Here is a 21,283-nt window from a genome sequence, read left to right on the forward strand (position 1 = left end):
TTGCAACTGATAACTATCAATCCTTATGACTACGGAGAATCTAATTTCTATCAGCAAGTGCAAATAGTGTGCTCACATTCATGAAAAATGAAGCCATCTTAAAAGGTGACCTGACATTTTTTCAAGTGAGATTCACTCCTTTGAGTTCAAGCAGATTTAACCCACTCTGAAAGTAACCAACACTGTGCAAACTAAATGGCTTGGTATTTATCCGTCCTGCTCTTTAGCACCCACATAATGATACAGCTGGACAGGCGTGGAGTTTGGCTGCGCTGGTTTACAGTGGGCCCAGGGAGTACAGCGTGGTCCCACAGGAGAGCAGCCAAAGCAACAGCAGCAGCAGCAGCAATTGTCACGTCTCTGCATTACAAGTCGCTTTTTGAGACTAACCAGCTTCTTGGCTTCGTAGGCATCCCTTTCATCTCGGAGTTTCTTGTTCATCTCCCTGATTGGGGGAGAAAAAAGGATCGACTTGCAGTTAAGCAGCCATATACATGCCTTTCTCCACATAGTTAGTCCCTCCGATGTTTACAAATACTCAACGCCGTTCCCTGAGTCACCATTCTGGGATGATCTCCCCACTTCAGATCCATTATAATGGCGCTCGCTTAAAAAGCTTCGCATCTTAAGATTTACACGGTTCCATGATTTTGGCCATATAGAAGCACCCTTGAGGGAAAAAAAACACTGTGGAAGCTGCAACTGTAACAAAAAAAAGTGCTGGAGAAACTCAGCAGGATGCTTCTATTGAGAGAGAAGCAGAGTTAACAGTTAGAGCACAATATAATTATGGGCCAATTATGGGCGGCACGGTGGCACAGTGGTTACCACTGCTGCCTCACAACGCCAGAAACCCAGGTTCAATTCCCGACTCAGGCGACTGACTGTGTGGAGTTTGCGTGTTTTCCCAGTGTCTGCGTGGGTTTCCTCCGGGTGCTCCGGTTTCCTCCCACAGTTCAAAGATGTGCGGGTCAGGTGAATTGGCCATGCTAAATTGCCCGTAGTATTAGGTAAGGGGTAAATGTAGGGGTATGGGTGGGTTGCGCTTCGGCGGGTCGGTGTGGACTTGTTGGGCCGAAGGGCCTGTTTCCACACTAAGTAATCTAATCTAATCTAATCTAATAACTACTGGATTCAAAACGTTAATCATTTCTCTCTTCAACACTTTGGATTTTTAAATTTATAAAAGCACCCATTACTATTTGATGGAACCACCATTCAAAGGGCATTTTTAATCTATTATGGGGATGGAGAGAAGTGGGGTGGGGGGGGGGGTGGGGGGGGGGTGGGATTGTAACAGTCCCCCTACCCAAAGTAGTGGAGCCATTGACTATTACTGCATCAGCTTCAGTACATTTGCCTGCTGTGCTAGCACATGCCCATCCTCCTGCAGAGAGAGTGCGACAACAGGATGACTCCACTGGGACAGACTCCATCACAGTGACAGGATGGCATATTTTCCACAATTTACAAGCAAAATGGATATAAAGTAAAAACAGGTACATTCAGTTCAAACACAAATCAACTATGACATGATGGAACAACTACACAGACGTAAGGGGCTAAATGGTTATCTATTTCAATTTCCCATTTTCCCCACGAAAGAGATATACTTCTTTCATTACTTTCATTTCCATGCAGAAAACAGATAAGAGTTCAACACGGTGAACATCAAGTTAACATTCCCATTAATATTTTGATAAATTTAATAGAAAGATTGAAAAATGCCTCAAGCAGCAAGAAAATGACCCAAAAGATATTATCTATCAAACAGCTTCTTTATCACAAGAGTAAAATATTATGCAATTAACATTGTATCTTTTGAGAAAGCAACATTCAAGGTTTGTGCTACGTCTTTTAGACTCCTGCTATCAATCACCTGAGAAGTTCTAGTTGTCTCAGTAGACTTTCTCTTTCTTTTTGCATGTTCTTTGACACCTTCAGGATATCCCTGTTCACAGAAAAAAAAAGATTAATTGTATCAAGACCTTATTTTTACAGCAGGAGTTTGAGATTAGTCCAACTACATGGAAGTTCCATGGAGGGTATCGTAGCTATGTTTTGTCACAAATTACATGCTGTTAGCTTTGAGGTGCAGATCAACTCTTCCCTATCCCTCTCCATCACTGAGAACGTTCACTCATTGATAAAAATGGAGCCAACCCTCACCGGAACAGGAGTCTCAAAGCCTCGGCAAATCTATTAGATTTAGGCAATTCAATGTTTTAACTTCCCTATTACTGATTGGACAGGGGACTGAGAAATAGAACCTGAGGCCTTCCCTCTTTTCATGTCCATTCAGTATCACACCAGCTATCCAGCAGATTAGGTAATTTTCTTGGGGAAACATTTTAGCTTTAGAAATACAAACAGCAATGATGAATGGGAGCGTCACACAAAGGCATGTACACAAAGCCTTGAACAGTGCAGGAGAGTAATGTATCTTTCATGTCACTTGATTCAATGTTGTGCCTTCAGCATATATTCGATACCTGATCGGAGGTAGCTTTGCAAACCTGTCAGCCGTATCAAAACAGAAGATGGCTCATCGTCACCATCTCAGGGAACGAAGGGTGGACACTACATGCTGGCCTCATCAGTGATGAATACCAAGAAATGAATAATGAACTGACAGTTTCAGAGCTTCTAGTTGACCAGATGTGATAGAGTAAACCAAACAAATAATCTATGTGTGGAACCACAAGAGATGAGAAAGATACCAAATGAGTATTTTACATCAGTATTTACTGTGGAGAAGGATATGAAAGCTAGAGAACTTAGCGGGGAATAAATAGCGATATCTTGGGAAAAAAAAAGTGTCCATATTTCAGAGGTGATGGTGTTGGAGGTCTTAAAATACACAAGGTGGATAAATACCTGGGGACTAATCAGATGTATCCCAGAACCTTAAAAAGCTAGGGAAATGATTGCTGGGCTCTTGCTGAGATATTCATGTCATCAATGGCAGTGAGTGAGGTGCCGGAAGACTGGAGGATGGCTAATGTGGTGCCATTTTTTAAAAGAAAGGTGCTAAGAAAATGCCAGGGAACTACAGACCAGTGAGCCTGACATCAGTGGTGAGCTTCCTGGAGTTCAGAAGACTCCGAGGGACAGGACTTGCATGTATTTGGAAAAACAAGGACTCATTAGGACAGTCAACAGGCATTGTGCATGGGAAATCATGTCTCACTAACTTGATTGAGGTTGTTGAAGAAGCAACAAAGAAGATTGAAGGCAGAGCAGTGGATGTTCTCAATATGGACTTCAGCAAGGCATTCAACAATGTTGCACTTGGGAGACTGGTTAGCAAGGTTACATCACATGGAATCCAGGGAGAGTTAGTCAATTGGAGACAAAAATTGGCTCAAAGGCAGAAGTCAGAGGGTGGTGGTGGAAGGTTATTTTTCAGGCTGAAGGCCTGTGACTAGCAAAGTGCCACAAGGTTGGTGCTCAGTCCACAGGTTTATCATTTGGATAAATTATTTGGATGTGAATATAGCAGGTATGGTTAGTAAGTTTTCAAATGACACCAAAGTTAGTGGCATAGTGGACAGTGAAGAAGGTTGTCTCAGAATACAATAGGACCTTGATCAGATGGGCCAATCGGCCGAGAAGTGACAGGTAGAGTCCAATTTAAATAAACGTGAGGTGTTCCATTGAATTATAGAATCCCTACAGTGTGGAAGCAGGTCATTTAGCCCATTAAGTCTACATCATCCCTCTGAAGAGCATCACACTCTGGCCAAACCCTTCTACCCTATAACCCTGCAATTCCCATGACTAACCCACCTAGTCTGCACAATCCTGGACACAATGGAGCAACCTGACATGGCCAATCCATCAAAATGCACACCTTTAACTGTGGGAGGAAACTGGAGCACCGAAAGCAAATCAGGGAATGACTTGTACATCAGAGTCTTTGGGAGTGTTGCCCAACAAAGAAATCTTGGTGACGGCTCATAGCTCCTTGAAAGTGGCATCACAGGTAGACAGGGTAATGAAGGTGGTGTTTGGTATACCTGCCTTTATTGGTCACTGTATGGAGTATAAGCGTTGGGATATCATGTTGCAGCTGTACATTTTTGCAATACTGCATTCAGTTCTGATCTCCCTGCTCTGAGAAAAAGACGCTGTTACACTTGAAAGCATTTAGAAAAGATTGACAAGGATGTTGCCGGTTTGAGGGGTTTGAACTATAGAGAAAGGCTGAATAGGCTGGGACGATTTTCTCTCAAGCATTGGAGGCTGAGAGATAACTTTATAGAGGTTTATAAAAATCATGAGGGGCACGGATGAGATGAATAGACAAGGTCTTTTTCCCAGGTTTAAGGTGACAGGGAGAGATTTAAAAAGTGACCTAAGGTTAAACATTTCATTCAGAATGAACTATCATAAGAAGTGATAGCTGCAGGTACAGTTACAAAAGGCATTTGGACAGGTACATGAATAGGAAGGCACACGGCCAAATGTAGGGAAATGGGGTTAGTTTACTTTGAGAAATTGGGTCAGCATGGATGCGTTGGGCTGAAGGTTCTGTTTCCATGCTGTATGACTCTAAGTAGCAATGCAAGGCATTTAAATGGCAGAATATGACAACTGACTGCAATGAGAAAGGGGGAGGGGTTTGCCTTCTCCCCAAGGGGAGATCTACAATACAAGGAAGCTGTCACGATAGAAGAACCGTACCGCAGTTCTGAACGAGCCCGGATCAGAATTGAGTCAAATGTGTGGGGCTCTTTCATTTGATCTTTTTTTTATTGACAGAGAGGCAGGAGATTGCCACCCCCCTGAAAATCCAGGCCCACAGATAACTGAACACCAGTGTAACAGTTATGCGCTTATTAATTTGTCATTTTTGGAGGTGGATGGTCCAAAGGGTTTTGGAACAAAAGGCACTTAGATAAAGGAGTGTGATCATTCTGGGTGCCATCACAACCACAAACAGGAATACAGCATTGTGGCCAACTGCCATGATCAGTCCCTTCTTTGCATGAGCCAGCAGCCATTGTATCAGTAAGGAGGTGTGACATTCTTCATTCAACAGCAAGTATGAGGGAGTTTAGTAATCGGTGAGGAGAGTGGGGGGGTACTGATAGACATAGACATATTTTCACAGCTCCTGGGAGAGGATCTGCACAGTGGCTTAGAAGCCATCAGCAAGGGGGAGCTTCGCTTTCCCCATCCCAAGCTTACCTTTACCTCCACCATACCCAGCCCCCTCATCCACAGCCTGGTGACGGCAGCGTCGCACGTGCCACAGATTCTTCCTGCATCCTGCTACAGCCAGCCAATGAAATTGTGGTGTTTCTGCATACACAGGGTGCCATTTTGGATAGTTGACCCAGTGGGCACATTTATTGCAAATGCCACCAGAAACACGTGGACGCATGGAGACACACAGCATCACGGCCAGCTGACATTACTCAGCCCAACTGTGCACATCATTGCAGCCATGGTGTCAGTCATTTTGGCACCTGGATGAGGAGGTGGATCACCCCCTCTTCAATCGATGATTTGTCACAGTCAGTTGACCTGTGCACACATGATGGTTGTTTTGGTGTTGTGGATAACAGCTTAGGGGAGTTAAAACCGTACTCCCTCAAATTGTTGTTCAGAAAAAAAAGGCAGCAGACTATTGTATCAAATCTGAAAGTTGAATTAAATTTAGATTTTACAAGGACAGATGCTTAGAACATGTTCAACAAAAATGTTATCATTCTCTCGACAAAAAAGGCAACCAGTTAAGTCGTGACTTCATGTTTTTCATTAATTACAATGCACTTGTGATGTGATCTTTAACATTTCCCTTAATTTTTGGACTATTAGTCAGAACCTTTCTTTGTCATTTGTGGGCCTTCACAAATACAAATCAGATTTAATTAGCCTTAGAGTGCTCCAGCTTACTTTTCTATGCATGTGCACTGACTACAAAACGTGAATTGAATTGCCGATTACTAAAATTATTTAATATAATGTTAAACTTAATTGTGTTATTCCCAACTTGTACTGTGGGGGGAAAAGAGCAAATTGACATTTAAGTCAAATATCTAAAGTAAATAATACATAACGTAAAAGGAATGTAGATCTTCCAACTTAGCCGGTGATATGGTTAATGGGTCTGTGAATCGTGCTAAATAGGCCAATCATTCCTTATATCTCATAAGATGAGATGTATGTACATCGTGGTATAACTCCCACCAGTAGTACTCAGTATTTTATTAGCTGTGGGAAAATAAAATGACTGAGTAAATGGTTATAAATAACTGCAGCGCTCCGCTATTATCACCTCTATTGTGGGGTTTCTGTTCGATGTCACAGAAGAATAAAATTTGGATTTAGACCTTAAATTGTGAGAGCAATGTGGTTTTGCAAAAACTTGCTCCATCCACGGGCAGAATTTCAAACTATTTTCAGGTAATGGATTAGGAAGACTATAAAAAGGTCAAATGTAGACAACAGATGATCAAATAATATGCAGATTAAAGATGTCTACTCTTGGAATCACAATCTCTGGTATGCATCTGGTCACAGTTAGGTCACTTAAGTTAGGAAAATGGTCAAAGTGATCAATGGAAACAGCCACTAAAAAGGTCAGAGGATTCCAAATGGATTCATATTTTAATCTATTTATCGATGATGAACAAATTGACAGCTAAGTGACAGCATACACTCAATTGGACAAAATCCACATTTAAATTTGAATTAAATTTCTTTCTACATAGCACCTCGTCATCACATCAAGATATGGGCAAAGTGCTCCACAATAGAGGAATTACTTTTGAAGTGTAGCTTGGATACTCAAATCTGCATCAGAAATCAACTTTACAATTCTGTTATGTTTTACAACTTTGTGACCAACTTGCTGTAAAGGAGAGCCTTTATGGAAAGCCAGCAGTGCACAGGAGGAGTGGAGATGCAGAAAAGCAAACTTTTCTTTCTCAGAGGCTGTTAATTAAAATCTCTGGCCATTGACTATTTTAGAGAGTACTAATTGACAACTACCTGATGAAGGAGCGGCGCTCTGAAAGCTAGTGCTTCCAATTAAACCTGTTGGACTATAACCTAGTGTTGTGATTTTTAACTGATGATTTTTCTACTTGATAATGATCAGGAGCTTATCCTACCTATTGTCAACAGATTGGGTGCATTCCCAGGGGCCTCATTACGTGAACTCCTGCAATCAATTACTCTGCTGAACTGATCCCACAAAGGTCACTCAACAAGTCCATCCTTACCGTAAATATCCTACAACTCGAAACAAAAACTTCATTCTCTATTTGGATGATTCTTGGCTGTCAGTTAAACACCATCTCTTACCTTTAACTAACATTTTTGTAAGTAATGAACAGATTTGTTGGAAGAGTTTGTTTTTAATCCTCCAATGACTCTTCTTCCCAGGTTTGGTGCCAGCAATATCCTAAGGACTCTAAAGCTATCTCAGCTGTTTTCCTAATGGTCAACTGGGATGAGGGTTGCACAGGGAATGAGATCAAAGAGGAGTACAGGAGCTGACTGGAATCCCTCTCTAAGCTCTAATGGCTTAAAAAGCATCTAGCCTATCGAACTCATGTAGTAAAGAGACCTACCTGGCTGTCTGCTGATGTTCATAGCGGGCCTCATCTTGAAGGACCTGAAGGTTAAATCGTGTAGTCTCCAAGTCTTTCTTCGTCCTATCCAGCTGGTCCTGCAGGTCCTCATTCAACCGCTTCAATCTTTCATTCTGAATCCTAGTCTCGGTGTGTTCATAGTTATACTCCTCAAGTTGTAGTTCCAACTGTAAACACAATGAATCAAATCAGACAGGGTTCTTTAATGCTATGTGGCAGAATCCATTTTTATTTCGCTAGATCTGCACAGGACCCAACCCTTGATACATCCCTTACTGATTGTCCATTTCCCCCTTTCTAACCTGCACTGACTTCAGTTCCTAACTTACTGCAGAGGTCAAACATTACCCTTGCTCAGCCCTGCATTAAGCATGGGTATTTCCTATTTCTGGCCATTGGAAGCGGTGGTGTATGAGTCATATCATCTTCAGTGATCAGAAATTAGAATGGTTTTATGTTAGAATATTGGCAGCAAGCACAAGCCTCTGATTTTCAAATAAAAATATCATATTAGTTCACAAGATCTGGTGGATAATCAAGAAAGTGATCAATTTTGAAAGGGTGTATATGAATTCATTGAAAAATAATCCAAAATGTGAAAACCTACTGGCCAAATAGATCAATTCATACCTGAATCCTGTTGCACAGAATAAAGTGAACATTCCAATCCTGATTGTCCAAATTACTTCAGTTTGGAAAGTACCTCAGAGCCAGGAGGTTGTGGGTTCAAGCCACAATCAGGTATTTATCACATTATGTGATATCTCTCAGCAGGGTTTTGAGAGAGACACAGACTGCACTGTATTGTTAAATAGACCATTCTTCTTACAAGCATAAACCTGTCAGCTCAGCTGGTTGTGGCACTACTACAAATATAGAAGAGAGATCAATGTCTGCCTTTGCCAACATTCTTCCCCCTACATTATAAATCAAGCTGACTGATTAGTAATCTGCCTGTGGGATCTGGCTAGTGCAGACCAGTGGCTGCATGTGATCAGTGAAAGTAAAGTACATTTAGATTTCACATCACAGGCAGCACATAAAAGTAAAGATGTTACAATGCATACAACATTACTGATTAGAAATGTATGGAACATGGTCACATTGCTAATCTGTCAATTCCCCTGAAAGCTGCAAGTTTCATTGAATAATCCCCTGAGCAATGGAAAATCATAAAGATGCAAAACTTATGCGCATGTTACGCTGGGTGAGCTGATCTCAACCAGCCAATAGTAAATACACCATGGCAACTTAAGGACTATCCATTTAAAAGATCATTACAAATAGGAGCAAGTGTAGATTGTACAATCCTTCATGCACTTTGCCATAACTCATTAAGATCATACTAAGATGACCTAGCTCAACCCCACTTTCCCACAGCATTCCAAATCCCTCGATTTAATGTCCAAACATCTACTTCAGTCACGCACAATGATGAAGAACACCCTTTGTGAGTAAAGAATTCAAAGACTCTCACTCTATTCAAAGAGTTAAGCAGTTTAAATCTTTTCATGACTTCTTACCTCACCAACATCCTCCCAACTACCAAACAGATTTTCATAACCTCCTCTAACTCTATAAACCTCCTAAGAATTCTGCATTTCTCTCGCTCTGGCCTCATGTGCATCCCTCTTTCCAATCAACCCAGCAATGGCAGCCATCCCTTCAGCTACCTTAGCCTCAAGATCTAGAATTCTCTACGTGAAACATTCTCTTCAGCTTTAAGATCTTACAGAAAACCAACCCATTCAACTACACATTTGATCAGTCCTCCTAATATTCCTCTTTTTCAATCTGCTCCAGGGGCGATTTTCAACTCTGTGAAGAGCCTTAGGGCATTTCAAAAGTGTGACACAATGAGTCAAGATGCAACCATCACCTGCTTCTTATTACGGTGTAACCTCAAAAAGGGAAATGGATCATTTTCCTTCAGGAGACACATCAGTACGCAGACATGCCAGCACCGCTGATTAGCTGTAGTCCTTTTTAACAATAGGCAAGGATTTTCTAACTGCAGGCTTCGCAGTTACTTCCAGTCAGCCCACACCCTCCGATAAAGAGCTTTGTAATTTCAAGTTCAGTGCCAATCAGCAGAGAAGCTTTTAGGCTGACGCAAGTAGATCTCCAATTAAGTCTATATTTAGAGAAAGGAAGTGCATCAATATTACTTTTAAGTCTCTGGAATTGAAAAATGTATGATTCACAGGTCCAGAACATATACAATTCATTAACTTCTTGGTTCAGAGTCAAATTCACAGTCTAACAAGAGCCTTTTCTATGCTTTTAAAAGATTCACATGACAACATATGACGCAGTCCAGGAAGGGCTCACTCATTTAGTCAAATATTGGACATCTTGGGCGTTGGGAGATGAGAGTCCCATTTATTGAAGTGGCCAGTGATGTTGAAATGGATAAAAAAAAAGTGCGTCACAAATCAATGTCAGGAAGTACTTCTTCCCACTGAAGTGATTAAATTGGGCAAAAGTAAAAGACTTACCTTTCTATACTGCCTTGGTCTTCTCTACATCAGGGAGACCGAACGTAAACATAGCAAACGGCTCTTTGAACATTGCAGACAGGCCCGCAGGGGCCAACCAGACCTCCCAGTCACCACCCATTTTAATTCCCCCAATCACTCTCTTTCTGACATGACCATCCTTGGCCTCTTCCATTGCTAAAACAAACCACAGCACAAGTTGGAGGAACAACACCTTATGTTCCACCTGGGCAGCCTACAGCCTGGAGGACTCAACATAGAGTTCTCCAATTTCAAATGACCTCCCTCCCCATTCCCCAACTCCTGTCCCAGCCCCTGCCCCTCCCTTCCATTCCTCCCTGCCACCAACCAGATTCATTCCTCTCATTGACCAACCAAGTCGTCACTCTACCTGTCTTCACCTATCCCCCACTTCACCACCCTGTCCATGTCTTCCCCTTAAACTGCAGCTGCCCCCACACCCACGCCCAGTCCTAAAGAAGTGTTACACCTGAAACTTTGACTTTTGTACCTCCTGACACTACCTGGCTTGCTGCGTTCTTCCAGCCTCCTGCCTGACTAGTTCATATCCTCAAGCCATTCTAAAGCATTTTACAGCCAATAAAGCCTTTTTTTGGAAGTATTAGTGTTACAACGTAATCGATATGAAATTTACACATGACAAGCTCTTACAAATAAGATGATAGCAATCAGATCACTTGTTTTTGTGATGTCAATTTAGCGATGACTAGAATACTGGGAAGAACTTGCTTGTTCTTTGAAATTACACCTTGAGATATTTTTGGGAATCACCAGAACTCAGTTCATTGTCTCTTCCGAAACACACATTCTCCAAATGGTGCAGTATTTCCGTGGAATGTCAGTACGCCTGCCCCACTTTGGGACACCACAGTCTTGAAGGATGCTATCTAAAAGCTTAGCTTTCCTTCTTTATGTTTCATCAGTAAAACTGGGTTGCGTGGGCATACAGTCAGAGAATCATACAGTATGGAAACAGACCCTTCAGTCAAATCAGTCTTTGCCAAACATAATCCCATGTTAACGTTGTGCCACCTGCCTGCTCCTGGCCCATCTCACTCCAAACCTTTCCTATTCATGTAACTTATCCCAATGTTTTTTAAACATTGTAATTGTACCCACATCCACCACATCCCCTCATGTGAACCACCTTCTGTGAGAAAGATCTGCCCCGCATGTCTTTTTTTGAAATCTTTCTCCTCACCTTAAAGATGTGTCCCCCAAGTCTTGTACTCCACCATTCGAGAGAAAAGACACTGACCATTAACCCTATCTAAACCTCTCATGAATCTATAAATTTCTAGAAGGATACCTCTCAACGTCCTATGCTCCAGTGAAAGAAGTCCCAGACTTTCTTTATCATTCAAACCTTCCATACCCAGCCGCATCCTGGTAAATCTCTTCTGAACCCTCACCACTTTACCAATATCCTTCCTATAACTGGGCAACCTGAACTGGACACAGTAGTTCAGAGGCCTCACCAATGCCCTGAACAACCTCAACATGACTTCTCAATTCCTACACTCAAAGGACTGAGCAATGAAGGCAAGCATGCTAAACACCTTTTTAACCACCCTGCCGATACATGATGCAAAGTCAAGAAATTATGTACCTGAACCCCTAGGTATCTCTGCTCTACAACACCAACCATTAATTGTATTAATTCCAAACCTGTTTGTTGTACCAAAATGTAATACTTTGCATTTATCCAGACTGAACTCCATATGCCATTTTTTCAGCCATTGACCCATTCGATCTAGATCCCTTTGTGATCTTAGAAAACCTTCTTTCACCATCTATTATGCCACCAATTTTGGGGTCATCTGCAAACTTACTGACCATGCCTTCTATATGCTCATTCAAATCATTTATATAAATGACAGAGTACTCAGAACCAATCCCTGTGACACACCACTGGTCACAGGCCTCCAGTCTGAAAAGCAACCCTCTAGCACCACTGTCTGTCTCCTGCCATTGTGCCAAGTTGATATTCAATTGGAAAGCTCACCCTGAATTCCACATGACCATGCAGAACCTTGTCAAAGTCTTTAATTAAGTCCAAGTAAATATCGACTGCTCTGCCCTCAATCTTATTAGTAACTTCCCCAAAAGCCTCAATCAAGTCGCAGAGATGATTTTCCTCATGCAATGCTATCCTAAGGGAAACACGGAAAATAGGGGAGATAACTCCACAGAGGCCTTGACTATAGTTCTCCTGCAGTCAGTTCCACAATGTCAGTATCTCTGGCACTCCTATTGTGTGCGCCAGCTGGGACCCCCTGATTGAACCAGATTAACAGCCCCAGTCAGGGAACTCAGAATATGAGGTCCAGCTGGCTGACACTGTTACAATCATTCATTCAATAGGAGGAGGCCATTCAGCCTATTGAGTTTGGTCCATGATTCTATCTGTTGTGATGCAACAATAACGATCTCTCTCGCAATGTTGGCAAGCAAAAGAACTGATCATTAACTTCAGCAAAAAGGAGGAGGACATGCCCCTATTTACATCAATGGAGATACGGTGGAAAGGGTTGAGAGCATCAAGTTCCTCTGAATGACGAAAACACAAGTCCTGGACCCGCCACCTGGATATGCCAGTCAAGGCACAACACCTCTTCTTCCTCAGGTGGCTTAGGAATTTGGCACATCCATAAGGCCCCTCACCAACTTTTATATATGCACCATAAAAAGCATTCTATCCGGGTACGTAATGGCCTGGTCAGGCAAGTGCTCTGCCTCGGACCGAAAGAAACTACAGGAAGTTGCGTGCATAGCCCAGAGCAAGCCAACCTCCCATCTATGGACTCCATTTATACTTCGCGTTGCTGTGGAAACGCTACCATCATCAAAGACCCCTCCCATCCCAGTAATACTCTCTTCCAGCCTCTTCCAACAGGCAGAAGATACAGAAGCTTGAAGACATGCACCAATAGGTTCAAAAACAGCTTCTTCCCTGTTATTAGACTACTGAATGGCCCTCTCAAACTTCAAATAATGTTAATCGAGCTAATGTTGACCTTGCTTTGTGCACCTTCTGTGCAGCCATAACCTGGAATGCCTCACTATCTAAGCACCCTACGATCTTTATGTCTTTGTTTGCTATGATTTTTGGTAAGTCTACCAGCTTTTCAATGTTAAAAATCACAACACCAGGTTATAGTCCAACAGATTTAATTGGAAGCACACATTGCTCCCAATTAAACCTGTGTTGGATTACAACCTGGTGTTGTGTGATTTTTAACTTTGTACACCCCAGTCCAACACCGGCATCTCCAAATCATGTCAACTTTTCAATGTTTTGTGAAATTGCCTTTTTGGAGTTTACAAAATCCCTATAGCATGGAAACAGGCCCTTCGGCCCAACCTGCCCATGCCTCCCAGTGTTCACAATTTAAACTAGCCCCATTTGCCGGCGTTTGGTTCGTATCCCTCCATACCTATCCCATCCACATATTGCCTAAATGTAACATGTAATGAAATCATGTGTGTAGCTTTAAACCCATTGGAGGCGGAAGTGCTTTTTTTAAAAAAAAAAGTACGACAAGTGTTAACACGTGCAAGGAAGACATGTTTCAGGGATAAAAGACTTCAGTTACATAGATTGGAGAAGCTGGGGTCGTTGTCCATTGGAAAGCGAAAGTTAAAAAGGAAATGCGATTGAGGTGTTGAAAACCATGGGCGTTCTATACAAAGACAAAGAAACAAATTCTTTTTGAAGAAAGGCTCAAGAACCAAAGGGCACCAATATCAAGTGGATAGCAGAGAAAAAAAAGCAGTGGTGACAGAGTCATAATATGTACAGCATGGAAACAGACCCTTCGGTCTAATTCGTTCATGACAACCAGATATCCTAAATTAATCTAGTCCCATTTGTCAGTACTTGGCCCATATCCCTCTCGACCCTTCCTGTTCATTTACCCATCCAGATGTCTTTTAAAATGTTGTTACTCAATCTCCTGCACATTGGGCTCAATCTTTCACACTCTGGGCTCGATCTCCACCCATGCTGCACTAAAGTCGACTCCCTCCACCACCGCGAAGAAACCTTGTCTCACATGCACTGGACATCTTGAGGCCACCAATCTCTCCACAGAAGGTAAGCAGATGAAAGAAAGAAAAGAAAGCGGCAAAAGAAAAGGCAGCATAAAATGGGATGGAGCAGATGAGCTCTGGACAGGAACCCACATGCTGTACTGCTGCTCTGCCACCATCTTGGTTACTGTGAAATGTGGTAAATGTACAATGTGAGATAGTGGTATAGGTATGAATGTGTCCTAATTAATTCACATTCTTCGCTGGTCTTGTACCCAGCCCCAACAAAGACCCTTCCCATTTCAACAATTACTATTTGTTTTGTGGAGAATAAAATATACAGAAGTACCTCCACATCGCTGCTTTAATCATCACTGTATTTGATTGAGTGTCTCTCAACAGACTTGCAAGGAAAGTATGTCATATTATAAAATGGAGGCTGGCAACATGGGATAAAAATTGGCTTAGTGAGACAATATTGTTTGATGGATATATTTCCAGCTGGAAGTCAGTTTGTAGAAGAGTTCTCCAGATATCAGAATTGGGAATCTTGCTTTTCCTGATATAGGTTAATGATCTGGAGCTTAGTGCGTCGGGAGCAATTTTCAATTTTGCAGATGACACTTAACTTGAAAAAATTGCAAACAGTGAGAGAACACTGTGGAACTCTAATGATAAGTTGATGGAATGGGCAGATGGGTGGCAGGTAAGCTTCAATGCAGAGAAGTGAAAGGTAATGCACTTTGAGCAGAAGAACACTGAAAGACAACATAAAAAGGAGACACAATTCTAAAGGGGCTGCAGGAACTCGGGAACTTGGGTGTGAATGTGCATACATCATTGAAGGTAGCAGGACAGGTGGAGCGAGCAGTAAATAAAGCATACTATGTTCTGTTTTATTAATAGGTATAGAGTGCACAAAAACGAGGACACTTGTTGGACCTCGGCCAGAGTATTGTGTACGGTGGTTGGTGCCACATTACAGGAAAAATGCAAATGCATTAAAGACAGTGCAAAAGTGATTTACTAGAATGGTTAGAGATAGGAGAAACCTCAGCTTAAAAAAATAGGTGGAAGTAGTTGGGACTGTCCTCTTTGGAGAGTAGAGACTGTGGTTTCAAAATTATGAGTGGGTTGGACAGAATAGGCAGGGTGAAGCAGTTTCTGCTAGTAAAAGAAACATGAATGTGAGGGCTGAGGGCACAGATTAAAAGTGTTGTGCAACTGAAGTGAGAGGGATGTAAGAATTATACTGTACAGAGCAGGTGCAGGCATAATGGACCGAATAGCCTCCATCTGCATTGTAATAATTCTGCAATTCCGTCTGGTCGTGCCTACAAACCAGAGGGAAGTCAGTCAGTGAATGTCATTGGCAAATGGTGTAGCTACCATAGCTGAATAGCTGGCAATGTGTGCAAACAGAGATACAACAGGACTAAATGTGGGAGGGTGCGTTCAAACTGTACTGGTTAGGTATGTACTATGATTGTTAGAAAGTGAGCAATAGGCATACATTAAATGGAGGAATATTTGAGGCTATTAATGCAGATGGTAGCTTATAATACATTGGCTAATAATGACCATTTGTATAGTTTAGATCAGAGTGGTACTGGAAAAGCACAGCAGGTCAGGCGGCATCCGAGGAGCAGGAAAATCGATGTTTCGGGCAAAAGCCCTTCATCAGGAATAGAGGCCATATGTAGAAGACCATTGAATTTCTTGTGGCCTGGCAACCCAAGAACTCTGTGGGAAGCTCGGGGAGTGATTGATATTTGTCTCATCAATAGTTACAGGTTGGGTGCCGGAAGACTGGAGGTTAGCTAACGTGGTTCCACTGTTTAAGAAGGGTGGTATGGACAAGCTAGGGAACCATAGACCTGTACGCCCGACATCGGTGGTGAGCAATTCATTGGAGGGAATCCTGAGGGACAGGATGTACATGTATTTGGAAAGGTAAGGACTGATTAGGGATAGTCAACATGGCTTTGTACGTGGGAAATCATGTCTCAAACTTGATATAGTTCTGTGAAGAAGCAACGAAGAGGATTGATGAGGGCAGAGGGCATGATCTATATGGACTTCAGTACAGCATTCGACAAGGTTTCCCATGGGAGACTGGTTAGCCAGGTTAGATCTCATGGAATACAGGGAGAACTAGCCATTTGGATACAGAACTGGCTCAAAGGTAGAAGACATAGGGTGGTGGTGGAGGGTTGTTTTTTAGACTGGAGGCCTGTGACCAGTGGAGTGCCACAAGGATCGGTGTTGGGTCCTCTACTTTTCATAATTTATATAAATGATTTGGATGCGAGCATAAATAGTACAGTTAGTAAGTTTGCAGATGGCACCAAAATTGGAGGTGTAGTGGACAGCGAAGACGGTTACCTCAGATTACAACAGGATCCTGACCAGATGGGCCAATGGGCTGAGAAGTGGCATATGGAGTTTAATTCAGATAAATGCGAGGTGCTTCATTTTGGGAAAGCAAATTTTAGCAGGACTTATACACTTAATGGTAAGGTCCTAGGGAGTGTTACTGAACAAAGAGACCTTGGAGTGCAGGTTCATAGCTCCTTAAAAGTGAAGTCATATGTAGATAGCATAGTGAAGGCGGTGTTTGGTATGCTTTCCTTCATCGGTCAGAGTATTGAGTACAGGAGTTGGGAGGTCATGTTGCGGCTGTACAGGACATTGGTTGGGCCACTTTTGGAATATTGCGTGCAAATCTGTTCTCTTTCCTGTTGGAAGGATATTGTGAAACTTGAAAGGGTTCAGAAAAGATTTACAAGGATGTTGCCAGTGTTAGAAGATTTGAGCTATAGGGAGAGGTTGAATAGGCTAGGGCTGCTTTCCCTGGAGTGTCGGAGGATGAGGTTGAGGTTATGTTGGAGATGACCTTATAAAGGTTTGTAAAATCTTGAGGGGTATGGATAAGATAAATAGACAAAGTCCCTTCCCTGGGTCAGAGAGTCCAGAACTAAATGGCATAAGTTTAAGTGAGAGGGGAAAGATATAAAAGAGACCTGAGAGACAACGTTTTTACAGAGAGTGATATGTGTATGGAATGAGCTGCCAGGGAAAGTGGTGAAGGCTAGTATGATTGCAAGATTTAAAAGGCATCTGGATGTGTATATGAATAGGAAGGCTTTAGAGCGGTATGGGCCAGGTGCTGGTAGGTGGGATTAGATTGGTTTGGGATATCTGGTCAGCATGGACATGTTGGACCAAAGGGTCTGTTTCTGTGCAGTACATCTCAATGACTCTATAATTAGCCCTGGGGGCTGAACCCCGAGCACTGAACTCAGTGGTTATCCTTGGAGAATGTACATGCTTATGCTGAGACATCATTTGTTGCACAGCTTGATTTAAAATGACCCCAGCATCTCATAGAAATCACAACATACATTCCAAGAGGTGCAGGATTTATTAAACAGTGTAGACTAGCTGTACATAATGCTAGCAAATAGCAATATTGGGTCAGTGGCTGGTTTGTGCTGCCAATGAATAGCATGATTATTGCTGACCGCATGCAATAACCTTTAAGAGCAGAAAACAAATTTAACAGGTTGCCTGCATTTCACTGAAAAGGCACTGACTAAATTACATACCTATTTTCAGAAACTACCCAATTTAGGTTCATTTAGTCTTCTGTAACTAATCCGGCCAGTGACTTACCATTCGAACTAGAGGGCATAGGTTTAGGGTGAGAGGGGAAAGATATAAAAGAGACCTAAGGGGCAACCTTTTCACGCAGAGGGTGGTACTTGTATGGAATGAGCTGCCAGAGGAAGTGGTGGAGGCTGGTACAATTGCAGCAGTGAAAAGGCATCTGGATGGGTACGAACAGGAAGGGGTGGGAGGTGCTGGCAGATGGGACTAGATTGGGTTGGGAAATCTGGTCAGCATGGACAAGTTGGACCCAAGGGTCTGTTTCGGTCCTGTACATCTTTATGACTCATGTCAATACTTGGCTAATTGGAGTGTTCTTGAAAGACTGGATGGAAAATAGAAAGCCAAATGGAATCTCGATGCACATCACCATGGTCACAAATTCCACAATTCCAAGTAATCACCTTCAAAGACTTTGATTTTTTTTTTCAAAACATGGTGAGATGCCATTCATTGCAAATTAATGTTTGCTGAGTGCAGCTTCAGTTTTTGTTTTCTAAAACATTTGTTTCCATGGAGATCTCTCCCATCTCACTCTCGGTCTCGAAAGCGAGGCCATTTCATTCATTTAAATGGTTGTACCCGATTGCTTCTTCAGTCAGGGAGATTGCAGCACCTCTCCTGGCCATTTCATAGTGCCCTCATACCATGAAAGTGCTGCACTTTCAATTGTCTAGAGAGGTAATTAAGGGAGAAGACTGTCCTGACTTCATGCAGAAAAATGGACATATTAATTGTTCCCCCTGCTCCATTCTATCTGGAGGATACTGGTTTCCTTGGTATATGATTCCATGTGTGTCACTAGTCCTCTGGTGTCTCATTTTGGTAGCCATTCTTCCCAGGGCGCACCTACATGCAGGGCATTGCCAACCTTTCAGATTGTGAAATGGTATAAAAAGCTAGGCCAATCCAGTTTCAGCCCAATTACATTTACCAGAACCTTACTAATTCCCATTCACTTATCTGGGATCATAGAGGCTTCTGTAACACTTCAGCCAGGTTCAGTTCATCCAACAACTTGCATTTTTACATAACTTAGTGTTAAAGTATCAAAACATTTCAATGTGCTTCATAGGATCAAGTAGCAAAATGCAACAAAGGGCCACTTGAGGAAATATTAGAGAAAGGTGACCAAAAGCTTGATTAGAGAGACAAGCTTCACCAAGTATGTTGAAGGAGGAGACAGCAACAGAGATGGAAATGTTTAGGAAGAAAGGTTCCTGTGTAGACTAGAGGAAGTGCCACCGAGATGTTTTGGACTTGGATTTTGTAGAATTCAGTTACCAATTTATAACCGTATTTTTATTCATTCATGGGACATAGGCTTTGCTGGCTGGGCCAGTATTGGTTGTCCATCCATAGTAGTCATTGAGAAGATGGTGATAAGCTGCACTCCATTTGCCGTAGATAGACCCACAATGCCCAGGATTAGACCCAGTTACAATGAAGGAAATTTACTACATGGTGAATGGGTTGAAAGAGACTTTATGGGTGGTCATACTCCCAAATATTTGTTGACCATCACCTTTAATACTATAGTGCCCATAGCTTTGAAAGATACTATCTAAGGAGACATGATGAATTTCTGCTACACATCTTGGATGGTACAGTGGCTAGCACTGCCACCTCACAGTGCCAAGAACTGGGATTCGATTCCAGCCTTGGAGGACTGCCCGTGTGGAGTTTGCACATTCTCCCCATGTCTGTGTGGGTACCCTCTGGGTGGTCTGGTTTCCTCCCACAATCTAAAGACGTGTAGGTCAGGTGAATTGGCCATGTAAATTGCCCGTAGTGTCCAGGGATGTGTAGGTTAGATGCATTAGTCAGGGGTCAATAATGGGTCAGGGTGAGTTACTCTTCAGAGGGTTGGTGTCGATTTGTTGATCCGAAGGCTGTTTCCAGACTGTAGGGATTCTATGATCTTGTAGATGGTACTCACTTCTGCTGTTGAGTGTCGAAGACAGAGGAAATAAATGTTGGTGGATTTAATACTTATCAAGTGGGCTGTTTTGTCCTAAATAGCAAGGAGAGAGTATTCCAATACACTCCTGAATTTTACCTTCTGGATAGTGGATAGGTTTTCGGAGCCAGGAGTTGAGTTACTCACTGTGAGAGTCACAGCTTTTGACCTGCTGTTGTAGCCACAATATTTATCTAAACTGGTCCAATTCAGTTTATAGTTAACCACAACACCTTTCTCCCCACCACCCACCCCCAGAATGTTGATAGCAGTGGACGATAATGCCATTGGATGTCATGGGGTGATAGTTAGATTCTCTCTTGTTGGAGATGAGACATGTGAACAATCAGGAGATTTAGTAGTAATGGTAAAATCAGATCCCAATGAACTAGAGGGTGTGCTGCTGGTTATTATAATTGTTTGGACCGAGGGGAGTTACTTTAACAATGGTCCAATTCTTGATCAGCTGTGCAGTTCATTCACTGTTGTATCAAATAAACACCAGGAGCTTGAAAATCAACCAATCTCTAGGGCTTTATTTGTTTGCATGCATCAAAACCTCTAGATGTCAAACAATAGATTGCTTATGAAACCATTCAGGATCATCTAGGTATACGATAGCATCCATTCTGCATTCAATTTTTACAGGGGAGCCAGTGTGAGCAAGAAGAACCCAATGAGATTCTCTCGGACCATAAGACATAGGAGCAGAAATTTGGCCATTCAACCCATCAAGTCTGGTCCATCATTCAATCATGGCTGATAAGTTTCTCAACCTTATTCTCCCACTTCCTGCCTGTAACCCTAGATCCCCATGACAATCAAGAACCTATAAATCTCAGTCTTCAGTATACTCACTCAATGACCTGGCCTCCACAACCTTCTCTGGCAGTGAATTCCACATATTCACCACTCTCTGGCTGAAGAGATTTCTACTTATCTCCATTCTAAAAGATCTTCCCTTTATTCTAAGGCTGTGCCTTCAGGTCCTAGTCTCTCCTACCAATGGAAAGATTAACTCTTTCTTCCCAACTTTAACTCTGTCCAGGCCATTCAGTATGTTTCAATTAGATCCCCCTCATCCTTTTAAACACCAGAGTATAGTCCCAGAGTCCTCAAGCCTTCCTCATAGGTTAACCTTTTCATTCCTCCAGCCATTCTCGTGAACCACCTCAGAACATACTCCAGGGCAGTACATCCTTCCTAAGATTAGGACCCAAAACTGCACACAACACTCCAAATGTGGTCTGACCAAAACCTTATGAAGCCTCAGAAGTACGTCTGCTTTTATATTTAAGTACTCTCCAAATAAATGCCACCATTGATTTCCCTTCCTAACTACTGACTCAACCTGCAAGTTTACTTTGAGAGAATCCTGAACTAGACCTCCCAAGTCTCTTTGCACTTTGGATTTCTGAATTTTCTCCCCATTTAGAAAATAGTCCATGCCTCTGTTTCCTACCAGAGTACATGACCTCACACTTTCTTACATTGTA

At 42.3% G+C, this 21,283-nt stretch overlaps 1 protein-coding gene across 1 annotated transcript in view; it reads right to left on the bottom strand.

Moving 5' to 3' along the window:
• Positions 1-21,283, bottom strand: part of cracr2b (calcium release activated channel regulator 2B) — a 106,763-nt gene that overhangs the window by 38,045 nt on the left and 47,435 nt on the right. Inside the window, exons 9-11 of the mRNA XM_060839172.1 lie at positions 7,587-7,774; positions 1,880-1,951; positions 212-445 (exon numbers count right to left, since the gene is read on the bottom strand). Of these exons, the coding sequence (XP_060695155.1) occupies positions 212-445; positions 1,880-1,951; positions 7,587-7,774 (494 nt within the window). The remainder of the gene's footprint in view (positions 1-211; positions 446-1,879; positions 1,952-7,586; positions 7,775-21,283) is intronic.

Source organism: Hemiscyllium ocellatum, chromosome 18, assembly GCF_020745735.1.
Source record: "Hemiscyllium ocellatum isolate sHemOce1 chromosome 18, sHemOce1.pat.X.cur, whole genome shotgun sequence".
Classification (NCBI taxonomy): domain Eukaryota; kingdom Metazoa; phylum Chordata; class Chondrichthyes; order Orectolobiformes; family Hemiscylliidae; genus Hemiscyllium; species Hemiscyllium ocellatum.